Source organism: Ornithorhynchus anatinus, chromosome 5 (genome assembly GCF_004115215.2).
Source record: "Ornithorhynchus anatinus isolate Pmale09 chromosome 5, mOrnAna1.pri.v4, whole genome shotgun sequence".
Lineage (NCBI taxonomy): Eukaryota > Metazoa > Chordata > Mammalia > Monotremata > Ornithorhynchidae > Ornithorhynchus > Ornithorhynchus anatinus.
In genome coordinates this window covers 68,980,825-68,994,403 of record NC_041732.1, presented here as the reverse complement: position 1 = coordinate 68,994,403, position 13,579 = coordinate 68,980,825, and the positions used below count along the sequence as shown (strand labels likewise).

At 49.0% G+C, this 13,579-nt stretch overlaps 1 protein-coding gene across 4 annotated transcripts in view; it reads left to right on the top strand.

Annotated features, from left to right (window-relative positions):
* Positions 1-13,579, top strand: part of SPSB1 (splA/ryanodine receptor domain and SOCS box containing 1) — a 104,157-nt gene that overhangs the window by 78,701 nt on the left and 11,877 nt on the right. For all 4 annotated transcript variants that reach the window (XM_029066513.2, XM_029066514.2, XM_029066516.2 and 1 more), the window contains one exon: positions 8,705-9,546. In XM_029066513.2, coding sequence (XP_028922346.1) covers positions 8,853-9,546 — 694 coding nt within the window. In that variant the 5' untranslated portion in view covers positions 8,705-8,852. The remainder of the gene's footprint in view (positions 1-8,704; positions 9,547-13,579) is intronic.

Sequence of the window (13,579 nt, the reverse complement as noted above, 5' to 3'; positions counted from 1 at the left end):
AGTTTACACTGTGCTAGATGTCAACTGATGGTTAATTTAAGCCATTCTGCAGAATTGATAAGAATAGATGTTTCAAGTAGATCCTTTGACACCCCTAGAGACCCCCGCTAGCTTAATGTGGCCAGAAATGAAAAGCCAATGTAGGGTTTAGCAAAGTAGAGAGAGATGTGTACCAGGTAAAGCTTCAAGAAGATCATCTTTGCAGCAGCATCTAGTTTAAATTGGAAAAGGGGAAAGGCTGGAGGCAGGGAGGTCAGTAAGCAGGCTGATAAAAACAATATAGCTACAGTATGATCAGGTCTTGGGCTAGGCTGGTAAGTGGGTGGAGAGGAGCACGAATCCCAAAGATGTTATGTAGGAAGAACTGGCCGGATGAGACTCGATTCAGTTATAATATACAATGCGGCTTTAGCAAGAAGCTAATTTAAAGCACATGGTATGTGCAAATTTATGTATCCTGAATATTCTATAAGAAATATAGTATTGTTATCCACTGTGGCCTAAAGGGTTTTTTGTTTTTTGTGTGTGTGTGTGTGTGTTATCATGCCCCCGTTCAACTGGAAAGCAGTTGAACTTCAGAAAATGTCAGACTACTAAAACAATTTTTCAGGCTTGTTGCCATTACACATCAGTAGTCATGGTAGCTAACTTGCCGCAGTAAGAACCGTTCATTCTTGGCATAGAGGATTACGAGGGAGAGGTTTGTGATTGTATGTATATAAATAAAGTATGTGTGTGTAGTCTGTATAAACAAGGGATTTATATTACTGCTAGCAAGATGGTGGAGGAGGGAGGTTAGCAGTAAACTGAGGTCCTGAGACATGAATTAGGATGTGGAACATCAACTGGGTTTCCCTAGACCCAGATACATCTTAGAAGTTTTTTTTCTGCAGCGCTTCCATGGCACAGAAGAGGGAAATGCCAATCAGGCTAGGTTTTGCAACACTTCTCTTGATCACAAGTACTGCACCACTTTCTCTCTGCCTCAGGCCATGCTCATATTTATTCAATATCGATATTAATGTCTGTCTCCCCCATTGCTCCTTGAGGGTGGGGAAACAGAGTGACTTAATGGAAAGAACAAGGGCATTAGAGTGAATCACATTTATTGAGCGCTTCCTATGTGCAGAGCACTATACTAAGCACTTGGGAGAGTTCAGTACGACAGAATCAGCAAACACGTTCCCTGTCAGTAACAGGGAAACTTGGTTGATAATCCTGGCTCCACCACTTGCATGCTGGGTGACTTCAGGCAGGCCACTTGATTTCTCTGTGTCTCTTTCCTCATCTGTATAATGGGGTTTCAGTACCTGTTCTCCCTCCCTCATAGAGTATGAGTCCATGTGGAACAGGGATTGGGTCTGCCCTGATTATCCTGTCTACTCAAGTGCTTAATAAACTCCACTACTGTTTTTATCTATTAATATATTTCATGGATAAATCAATTTCAGTGGATAAATCAATCCACTGTATTCTCCAAAAAGCTTAGTACTGTGCTCTGCAAACAGTAAGTGCTCGATACATATTACTGATTGACATACTCTTGTATGTGTATTAGAAAAATATCTCTTGCCCTAGTCAGACACTGTTCTTCGCCACATTTCCCTATTCCTTTTGCCTGCTCTCTGGGTCTCTGTTTCTATGCCTCTGGATATCTTTGTGAGAATCTGTCTCTTTTCTTGTGGTGTTCCTTCTCCCTTCCTCCTCTTCAATCAGTCCATCAGTGATATTTATTGAGTGCTTGCTATGGGCAGAGCACTGTACTAAGCTTTCATCTTCTCTTCCCTCCCCGACTGTAATGTTCCTTTACCACTTTTAGACCCCCTGTCTCTTCCTTCTCTCAGAAAGGGACCATTGTATTAGCACTGTCTTTATTTTTCTCCCCATCTTGTCCCCTTCTGGATCCTCTCATCTCTCCTCGGGATCCTTTGTTTCCACCCCAGCCACTCTCATTTCCCCGGAATGCTCTCTCGTGCCCTGCTCCTCTCTACTCTTGTTCTCTTCTCTGTCTTGCCAGCCTCTCTTTTTCAACCCCGAGTACCCCCGACCCCCGCCATCCCACTCCCTACCTGTCACTCCTCCTCAAAATCCCACAGCCTAAGGGATGTCTGCACATAATAATAATGGTATTTGTTCTGTGCTTACTATGTACCAGGCACTGTACTAAGTGCTGGGTTGGATACAAGTAAATCAAGTTGGACAAAGTCCTTGTCCCATGTGGAGCTCACAGCCTCAATCACCATTTTACAGATGAGGTAACTGAGGCACAGAGAAGTGAAGTGACTTGCCCAAGGTCACCCAGCAGGCAAGTGGTGAAGGCGCAGTTAAAACCCCTGATCTGATTCCAAGACCTGTGATCAATCCACTGTGCCATACTGTTTCATGAAGATGGTTCCCGCCGCTGTGCTGTGGTCCCTACCAAAGCCCAAGCTGAGGGTGAGCGCAGGGCCTAGGCTGCCCAACTGTGCCCTGAGCTGTTGGGATTTTTTTAAGGATGGGTATGGGGCAGGAAGAAGGGGCACCTCAAAGCCGAATGGTGGCCCAAGCCTAGCCAGGACTCTGGTTCCAAGAAGAGATACAGTAAGGAAGCAAGAGGATGCAGTGAAGAACATTCAGGAGATTACAAAGCAACAGAGAGGTGCACAGGAGGGGAGACCGCAAAAGCAGAGAGAAGCGGAGCCCTTGCAGAAAGTCGACGTCATAGAAAGCACGTCCTGCAGAAAGTCGTGATGGGGGAAGACTGATGTCTGCAACAGTGTTGTGAGTGGGGCGCAGCAGAGGGAGAGTGTGGACCAGGAGAGCCCTGCCGGGACGGAAATGACTGGCTTTAGTTACAGCCGGGGTGTGGGGTGGGAGCCGGAGGGTGACTGAGTCAGAGATGGCACTGAGGTTGTCACGGTGATCGGCCCAGTGGACAGTGAGTCACTGGTGCAGCGGCCCAGGGAACAGAGGGCCCTGGGTGGGCCTAGAAGTTTTTCAGCATGGTGCTGTTGGCAGATGCTGGGCACAGCTTCTTACCCAGAGCCTCCCGGGGCAGGAGGGAATGGGGGGGGGGGGGTGTAAATTTCCAGCCCTCTTTTCTCTACCTGGCTTTTGTGATCAGTCAGTTGTTGGGATCTGTTGAGGGCCTGCTAAGCGTGAAGCAGCATGCCCCGGAAGCAGCATGACTTAGTGGATAGAACACGGGCCTGGAAGTCAGGGTGGAAGTTCTAATGCTGGATCTGCCACTTGTCTGCTGTGTGACCTTGAGCAAGTCACTTAATTTCTGGGCCTCAGTTCCCTCATCTGTAAAATAGGGATTGAGACGGTGAGGCCTTTTGTGGGATGGAAATGCAGCATGGCTCAGTGGAAAGGGCACGGGCTTGGGAGTCAGAGGTCTAGAATCCACAAGCTCTGCCACTTGTCAGCTGTGTGACTTTGGGCAGGTCACTTAACTTCTTACCTCATCTGTAAAATGGGGATTAAGACCTTGAGCCCCGTGTGGGACAACCTGATTTACCTTATCTCCCCCAGTGCTTACAACAGTGCTTGGCATGTAGTAAGCACTTAACAAGTACCCTCGTTATTATTATTATTATTCATTCATTCATTCAGTAGTATGTATTGAGCACTTACTATGTGCAGACCACTGTACTAAGTGCTTGGAATGTACAATTCGGTAACAGATAGAGACAATCCCTGCCCATTGACGGATTTACAGTCTAATCGATAGGGACTGTGTTCTACCCGACGTGCTTGTATCCACCCCAGCACTTAGTACAGTGCCTGGAACATAGCAAATATTAACAAATGCCATAATTTTTTTTTAAGGGGAGAGCAGAGAGTACACACAAGTTCCCTGCCCTCCGAGACTTTGTAATCTAATGGGGAAAGGGAGGACGGGGACAAAGGGTGGGAGTTGGGGGAAGAACAAGGGTGTAACAAAATAATGTAACTCTGATCAGGATGAAATAACTATTTGAATATTCAAATAGCAAATTTACTCACATAATTGTCTCCAGTTTTTCGCCTTATTTTTGCAACCCTCAAATGTGGGAGGTGGTTATTACATTGAGAATTAAGCCTAGCAATAAGGGGAAGAGGGGAGGAGGAGGAAAGTACGGGGGAAGGAAGAGAATGGTAAGGACACTAGAAACTGTGTCTTCAAACACTCCGGCCCCTTTCTCCTCTTCTTCTAGGGGAGTTGGCTGATTGTGAGTGGGTATATCGATGATGCTCTGAACCTAGTCCTCTTCCCACTCTGGTGTGTGCCATTGTCACTGCCTAGAAAAATCTTTCACTTGCTCCTCAAAAATTGGATTGGGGAGAGAGAATTATGCAGCAGGGGCAATTATGTGACCAAATACGCCTACAAATAAATATACCTATACATAAAGGTTATAGGTGGTCTTGGGCTGTTGCAATTAGGATGCTGTGGATTATTCAAGGAAGGCTTTCTGAAGGAGCTGAGATTGAATGAGGTCTTTTAAGCTGATCTGTGGCCTAGTGAAATTATTATTAGTAGTAATAATAATAATAATGTTGCTATTACATTTATTAAAGGCTTCTCTACTAAACACTAGCTGGGGTGGATCAAGATGGTCACACATAGTCCCTATCCTACACAGGCCTCACAGTCTCAGAGGGAGGGAGAGCGGGCATTTTATCCCCATTTAATAGATGAGGAAATGGAGGCACAAAGAGGCTTAACAACTTGTCCAGGGTTACCCAGCAGGTGTAGGACTGAGTTGGCCTTAGAACCTGGGTCTCCTGACTCAGGTAGAGAGGCAGGTGGGTTTTCAAGTCTCTCCGGTCTGGATGTTGCAGACTCGGGATGAGTTTAGCTGCTGGGTGATTAAGAGATATAGACTGTAAAATCTCAATCCCCATTTTACAGATAAGTTAACTGTGGCACAGAAAAGCGAAGTGGCTTGCCCAAGATCACACAGTAGACCAGTGGTGGAATTGGGATTAGAACCCATGGCCTTTTGACTCCCAGGCCCGTGCTATACCCCCACTAAACTACACTGCTTCTCATTCCACCTCCATTCCACCCTTGTGCTTTAAACCAAAGGAGGTGAGTGGGAGAATTTGAGAATATTGTTGTACCTGGTTTCCCCACAGTAGGAGAGGGGTATGATAGTTATCTTGGTTTTGGGGTTTTGTTTTTGTTTTTTGTTCCCCTAGGCCAGACACGATCTTGGTCTTGGGGACAGCCTGTGACTCAATCTGGCGAGTGCTTGTGGAGATTGCCTCACTCCAGGAAATGTTAAAATAACTTTTTTTCATCTTTCTTAGAAAGTTAGCTCCCCACCCCATGTCCCCCCCCACCTCTCTGAGTCTCAGCCCCCACCCCATCACAACCGACCCAGAGGGTCACTTATGCAGTGAGGTCAGCGCCAGGCTGCCAGGGTGGGGTGGAGACTGAGGCAGAAAAGTGGTTGGGGAGTTGTCTTCCGCTCCGCCTCCCAACCAGCCTGAGCAAACACCGAAAACTCCAACGGTCCAGCACCACTCCTCCCGCTGGCCTCCCCAGCTTTGACGGGCCCACACTTTTGGAAGAAGTTTCCAACTTTGGACTGGCGCAGAGACTGTGCTGTTCTTGGAAGGCTCCAGCCGGGTTTTCCCAGCATGGGGAATTCTGCGTGGGACTCCCTCCCTCGAGTCTGTCCTCGGGGCGCGGACCGAAGAAAGGAGCTCAAGAAATGGTGTAAGGCAGAGAGGCAGGTGGGTTTTCAAATCTCTCCGGTCTGGATGTCGCAGACTCGGGATGAGCTTAGCCGCCGGGTGACTTGAAGATAGAGGAACATTGAGGCAGGGCCGGGAAGGCTGGAGGTCTTTTTTTAATTTTTCTTTTTAGTGGTATTTAAGTGCTTACCATGTGCCGGGCATTATACTATATGCTGGGGTAGATTCAAGCTAATCAGGTTGGGACACAGTCCCATGTCTCACATGGGGCTCATGGTCTTAACCCCTATTTTATGGACGAGGTAACTGAGGCACAGAGAAGTGAAGTGACTTTCACAGAGTTACACAGCAGACAAGTGACAGAATCAGCATTAGAACTCAGGTCCTTCTGACACCCAGGCCTGTGGTCTATCCACAAAGCCATCATGTTTCTCATTGCTGAAACCCAGCAATACGGGTGATAGAATGCTGCTTCTTTATTTCTTCTTACTCTCGTCATCTGGGATGTCTCAGGGAACCCTTGTTCAGAGGGCTTCCAGGTGAGTGGGCCGGGTTGGGGGAGCGCTTGAGCCAACTTGGTAGAAAGATTTGTCTAGCCAAGCAGCAGGGTGTCTCAGGCCGCCCCTGGGGCAAGCACTCCCCACCTTGTTAGGTGAGCTGCAGTGGAGGAACCCCAGGGGTACCAGCGAGTCTGAGGAGGAAAGAACGATGCAAAGGGACAGTAGGGCCACAGAGTCAAGCAGATCTTTGAAGGAGGAGTGGGTCTGCTCTGGGGACGCTCGCTCGGACCTTTCCGACCCCGAGAGCTTCATCTCGTTGAATCCGAGATGAGACTGGCCGTTGTTCCCACCCCGGCCTAGCTGCTCCCAAGTTGGCCGGGGGGGTTCTGAGGCGGTGCCGTTCCGCTGCGGCCGAGTGAGCTGGCTGGCTGACTGACGGACATAGCTTCCCGTGTGGGACTGAGAAGCGGGAGAGGGAGCCAGCATTCCCTGACCTCCCCCGTGTTGGGCCGGAGGCGGGTAGCTTGCCCATCCTGCCCCGGGAATACCACTGACGCTACAGTGGCAGCCGCAGCAGCTTGGGACCTTGCCAACAGCAGCGGGCGGGGAACTAAAGGTCAGGGGCCGGGGGTTGTGCTTCAAGATGGAAAGGGAAGTAGCTTTGAGACCTCTGTAGTCCTGGCCGGATTGCTCTGCTGCATGTATCAATTGATCAATCAGTGAGATTTATTGAGAGCTTACTATGTGCAGAGAAATGTAATGAGCACTTGGGAGAATACAATACAGCAGACTTAGCGGACACTCTCCCTGCCCCTAACGAGTTTACAATCTATATTTGCTTCACCTCTCTCTACAGGGACTCTTTTCTCTTGCTCGTTGTGGGCAGGGAATGTGTCCGTTTATTGTTATATTGTACTCTCCCAAGCATTTAGCACAGTGCTTTGCATACAGTAAGCATTCAATAAATACGATTGAATGAATAAATTAATCTTTCCTGGGTGCATTGGCTGCATTCTGTACTGGGGGAAAAGTGCTTTTTGGAGTCCCGGGACCCTGAAGAAGGTTGCTGACAGCACTTCTGTACATACCTGTAATTTATTTTCATGTCTGTAACCCACTCTAGACTGTACACTTCTTGTGGACAGGGAACATGTCTATGACCTCTGTTATAGTGTACTCTCCCAAGCGCTTAGTAGTGTTCAATAAATATGTTTCATTGATCCAATCGAGTTCCACCTTGAAGAAGCCTTCACCCCCAACAGGCCTGAGGGGCAGGTAGCAATGTGACCTGGGGCAGGCCACGTGGAGTCCTTGGGGAGAAAGCTTGAAAATTTTCCCCAGGTGAAGAGAGGAGTTAGCTTGCCAAGTGGGGCTTTGACTCCTCGAAATGTCTTCCTGCAGTAGTTGTTGTCTTGCTCCTTACATCTGGGTGTATTGCCATCTTCCTTCTCATCTACTCTCCCTTAGTTTGTAAGCTGTCTTGCCTTCTAGGATTTCAGAGGCTGTCGCGGTCTGCTCTGTTAATAGATTCCGGATTGAGTGATTTATTCCAGCCCCACTGAGCACAGCTATATCTTACCCGGAAAGGCAACTGGTCTCAGGAGGACGGCTGCCCATGGAACTGTTCTGCTTTGACCTTTCTTCCCAAACAGGGAGGCCCCTGAAGGATTGAGCCTAAAGCTTTGACTTGGAGCAGTGAGGGTAGAGTTACACTTGCGCTGAGGTTGTCTTCCAACGAGTCAAGAGGGCTGCCTAATTTCAGAAATGCCTCTGCTGACTGCTATCTCAAGATTTGGGTACAAAAAGGCCCCTGAAACTGGAGGGGGCAGGCATGACTTTGTTGCCCTTTGGGGAACACACTTCCCCCATCACCCTCCACCCTCAAGATCTATCTTGACTTGGCATTCTCTAGAAAACACATGTGCTCCCCTGGCAAAACATACTATTTCCTAAGCATTTGGTGTCCGGGAATTTGTACAGAGCAGAGCCTGTAGACCCTGTCCTGTACAGTATAACCAGGGTTCAACAAACACACTCCTCTCCTTGAGAAATCAAGGCAATCCTCTGGTTATTTACAAAATATAGCCGCAGAAGGCAGAGAAGTACCGAGATAAGCCCTAAAACAGATGGATAAACCAAAAATGGCATGGACAGATAGCATCACAGAGCACCTCAGAAAAAGATTTATTTTACCTAATGGAGTAAGACATATATGTGCCCCTGAATGTAATGGCACACCTTAAGGAAAAAATGGTCTTAAACTAAAATTTGAGGATAGGCAGTAGCTAATAGCCTGAACCCCCCTCTTTTAACTGTTCTTCCAATTCTCAGGTGTACCTGCTAGCAGATATGATGTAGGAATCCTTGCAAACCAAACAGCAGTGACGATTTTACTTGGACTTACTAGGAGCCTTGCATTAATATTTAACTTTTTTTCCTTCTCCCTCCCTCCCCCAACTTCTTGCTCTCTCTCTTTCTCTCTCTCTCTCTTCTCTCCTCTCCCCACACCCCCCCTTGTTTTCCTTTCCATCCATTAGGCAATACTGAATGGTACACAACTTGAGGAGATCTCCTAGCAACCTTCCTTAGGCATCCTGCCTGCTTTTAACTGGAAAGCAGGAAAGAGGCCAGGCAATTGATGAGTTTGCCTTGGGAGTGTATACAGAGGTGAAATTGAAGGCGAACATGGGTCAGAAGGTCACAGGAGGAATAAAGACTGTGGACATGAGGGACCCAGCATACCGGCCCCTGAAACACGAACTCCAGGGTCTGGACTACAGCAAGCCCACTCGGCTGGACCTGCTATTGGACATGCCTCCGGTGGCCTACGACATCCAGCTGCTCCACTCGTGGAACAATGACGACCGGTCGCTGAACGTCTTCGTCAAAGAGGATGACAAACTTATCTTTCACCGGCATCCGGTGGCCCAGAGCACGGACGCCATCCGGGGCAAGGTCGGCTACACCCGGGGGCTGCACGTGTGGCAGATCACGTGGGCGATGAGGCAGCGGGGCACTCACGCCGTCGTCGGGGTGGCGACCGCGGACGCGCCCTTGCACTCGGTCGGGTACACGACCCTCGTGGGTAACAACCACGAGTCCTGGGGCTGGGACCTGGGGCGCAATCGGCTGTACCACGACGGGAAGAACCAGCCCAGCAAGACCTACCCCGCCTTTCTGGAGCCGGATGAGACATTCATCGTGCCGGACTCCTTCCTCGTGGCCCTGGACATGGACGATGGGACCCTGAGCTTCATTGTAGACGGCCAGTACATGGGCGTTGCCTTTCGTGGACTCAAGGGGAAAAAACTCTACCCGGTTGTGAGTGCAGTCTGGGGCCACTGTGAAATACGGATGCGCTACTTGAATGGACTTGATCGTAAGTATTTCTTCTTTACAAGTATGGGCCCTGTGCACACATCTGCCCGGTTTGGTCGTCCCTCCTGAAGAGCACAAGGTGCTTCAGTTTCCGAGCACTGATGAAAATAATAAAAATAATAATAATGGTACTTAGTAAGTGCTTACTATGTGCCCAGAACTATTCTAAGCGCTGTGACGGATACAAGTTAATCAGGTTGGACACAGTCCCTGTGTCCATAGGAAATCCATAGGGGGTTCACAATCTTAATCCCCATTTTACAGATAAGGGAACTGAGGCCCAGAGAAGTGAAGTGACTTGCCTAAGGTCACACAGCAGGCAAGTAGCAGAGCCGGATTAGCAACCAGGTCCTTCTGGCTCCCAGGCCCGTGTTATATCCACTAGACCATGCCGCTTCTCCGCAGAGGTGATACAGATGTGACCTTCAGATGCCTTGGCAACTGACAGTTTTGTGGTTAGCAGAGCTCTTGGTTTGTATGGTTAGGGGGACCCAAAATGCCAGCTGATATTAATAGTAATAATGGCATTTGTTAAATGTATACAGTGTGCCGTGCACTGTACTAAGCACTGCAGTAGACAGGTGATAATCAAATTAGATAACTCCTTGTCCCACATGGGATTCACAGTCAGATGGGGAGGAAGAACAGGTTTTGGATCCCGATTTTACAGATGAGGAAACAGTGGCACAGAGAAGCAAAGTGACTTGCCCAAGGTCATGCAGCAGAGCCAGATTTAGAACCCAGGTACTCTGACTCCCAGGCTTATATTTTTTCCAAGGGGCCATGCTGCCTGTTAATCTCACCTTCCACTTGCATTGCATCCTGGCAGCACTGTCATGCCTTCCTGGGGCTCAAAACCAGGTTGTAACTTCTAGCGGGATAAGTGCCCCCTTTTTTTGTGGGGGGAAGGATTTTTTTTTTTGCCTTTTTTTAATGGTATTTAAGTACTTACTGTGTGCCAGTCACTGTACTAAGTGCTGGAGTAGATACAAGCTAATCAGGTTAACATAGTCCATGTCCCACATGGGACTCTGTCTTTAATCCCTGTTTTTTTTACAGATGAGGTGACTGAGGGACAGAGAAGTTAAGTGATTTGCCCAAGGTAACACAGCAAACAAGTGGCAGAGCCAGGATTAGAATCCAGGTCCTCTGACTCCCAGGCCCATGCTCTTTCCAGTACCCATGTTGCTTCTCATTGGTGACCTTGAACTGGCTCCCCCACCCTATGTTCCATGGAGTTCCCCATTTCTTCTGATTTTGTAACAGAGGCAGCTCCTTGGCAGAGCCCCTTTCCCTGCTATCCCTGGATAATTCAAGTCTTCACAGGCGTGTATTGGGGAGACAGTCAGGAAAGGTTACTTTGTGATGAGGGCTAAAGACTCTTGGGCTCCGAGAGCTGAGCGGCTTTTCTGAGCCTCACTTGCCTGCAAAGGTGTGAGTTACCCCAGAGGAGTATAGGATGGTGGAGAGCCAAAAGGGTGGAGGGGGTGGGTGGGGACAGACTTTCTCTGTGAAGTGCCGATTCAACTGGCGTCTTCCCGACGGACTTCTTCTCACCTAAAAAGAGCAGCTGTATTACAGCTGGTCCCAAATGATTCTGCTTTAAAAATCAGTGGGGGATGTAGAATTTGAGGGTATTGGCGTGTAGGACCTGCAGATTAGAAGATTAGGTGGCTTTTTATTGTCGCTGCCTATTCAGCACTAGAGAGTTGCCCAGCTCTGAAGAAACTGGAATGTTCTGGCCATACCCAGTTTGGGTCAGTCGCCACTTCAGGCCCCCTCCTTGCATGGGGGAGAGCACAGGAGTGTGCTCTCCTCTTACCCTCCCTGCTGATGTCATCCCCAGCGGATCTGGATCCTCTGTCCAACTGATCCCTCGGAGCAGGGTGAGATCTGGCTGGTGCTTGAGCACTCCTTTACCCCAAGAGATGGCACTTCCCACTGCTTGGGGTAGAGATTTGGAAGTTAGAAACAAACGTGGCCCTTTTCTGCCACCCACCTCCCTTGTCTTCCCCACGGGGGCCACAGAGGGCAATGGAAGGGAGAAATAGCCTGGTTGGAGATGAGTAGGAGTGAATATTTCTTTCCCTCCAATCCCCTTCTATTTGGCCAGGAAAATGAAAATAAGTCTGACCGCTGGGCCTGCTGCTCAACGGAGTCCAAGCTTCCAAGGCCGCTCGGTCCTGACCTGAAACAGCCTCTCTAGATACCCCAAGTCATGGGACTCTTCTGGGCAGACGCTCTCAGTTGTGAATCCAGCGGCATTTGCCGGGGGAAAGAAGCTCCAACCTGGATTGGGTAACCGGGGAACGAGCTCTTCGGGCCTCTCCCCAGTTGCAAAGGGACCGATCCTCCCTCCTCCTTGTCCAGCTTATGGGGGATAGATGGGGGCGGACAGAGCCGAGTCGAAATTTCTAGGAAGTGAATCTCAGAGGACTTTGTGGCACAGGCCCCTCAGGCTTAGCCATCCTTTGGGTCAGCCCCACCATTCACTTGATCGCATTTATTGAGCGCTCACTGAGTGCAGAGCACTTTACTTACGCACCAGTAAGGCGTGAGTTCGTGGGGCCCAGTCTGGTGCTCTGCCTGCACTAATAGCTCGATAAACACGACTAGCCGATCGATTGACTAGGGTGGGATGCAATTAGGTACTTCTGAGGGACTTCCGGGCAGTTCCAAATGGCAAGCCTGTGTGTTTCCTCTTCCTGTCCAAGCTGACCAATCCAGGCTCCCAAAGAGGCTGGACCTCAGAAGCCACTTCAACAGCCACTTCAGAAATAGTTCTGATATTCCCATCAGTGATTTTCTGCCTCTGCACCACTTTACTATTTAGCCCAGTGCAGGATCCATTACACACACAGTTGCTGGGAGGGGTGCAGAAGTTGTGCTGAATCATGTGTGTTAGGCAAATAAGAACCTAAAAATTCTGCAGAAACCAAGTCTCGGGGGGCTCGGGGCTCACGCTCAGCCTCATTTCTGCTAGATGGAGTCATCGCCCTACTTCAGCGCGCTGGCGGCTCCATGTATCAGAAGGGAATGCCCAGCCCTTCTCTCCCCACCCGCTTAAATCCAAAACTTGTTTGGAGGATGGATTGCCATTCTGTCAAAGCTGAAGTCTCTGGGGCGGGGAGTCGCTGAGCTACCTTCCCTATTTGGATGATAGCCAAGGTTGCCCTTGGGATCCAGTGGAGCCTCCACCTCTCGCCGCTCTGGCCCCAGCAAAATTTGGAACTGGCCGCTTCATATGACAAGGGCGCCCAACTGGGGTGCAGGACCCAGTGGCTTAAAGCTGGAGTGTTTCAAGTGCCTCCTCTCATTTGTCTAAGTCTTAACTGAGCAGGAAGGAAAATATGGGAGACTCCAGATCTGCGAACGTTAACCAGTCTTCTGGGCAGGCTTCCTTGATGCTTTTGAGGGCCTCTCTGGTTACAAAAACTGGGTGAACTGAGGTCTCTCACTCCCTTCCTACTAATTAACCTGACCATCTCCTTCACTTTTCTACTAGGGGCTTTTTCTTGAATGCAGGTTATGCATAGATCCAGCCACCTTGGGCTGGGAGGCAGGAGCCTGGTGTCTTGCGGCTGCCCTGAGCCAATCTTCACCATCATCCTTTTCCCTCCTCTGCCTTTGGCTCCCCAGCAAGTTGAGGGATATTGATAGGCTGAGGCTGCAGTATCTTTCTCCCCAGGGATTGGTTTGCCGTACTAGCAGCTAAAGGCCTTCCCCGACTAAGCCTTCAGTTCCCCTAATCCTTCACTTCTGCATCACCTGTGCACTTGAATCGGTATCCTTTAGTCACTTGATATTTACCCCATGCTCAGCCCCGCAGCACTTAGGTACATGTCTATCATTTATTTTAAGACCTTCTTTCTCCCTTCTCAAGACTGTAAGCGCCTTGTGGGCAGGAACTTGTCTACCAATCAGTCAAATGATTGTATTTATTGAATGCTTGCTGTGTGCAGAGCACTGTACTAAGTACTTGGGAAATACAGTATATCAGAGTTCATTTATTCAATCATATTTATTGAACACTT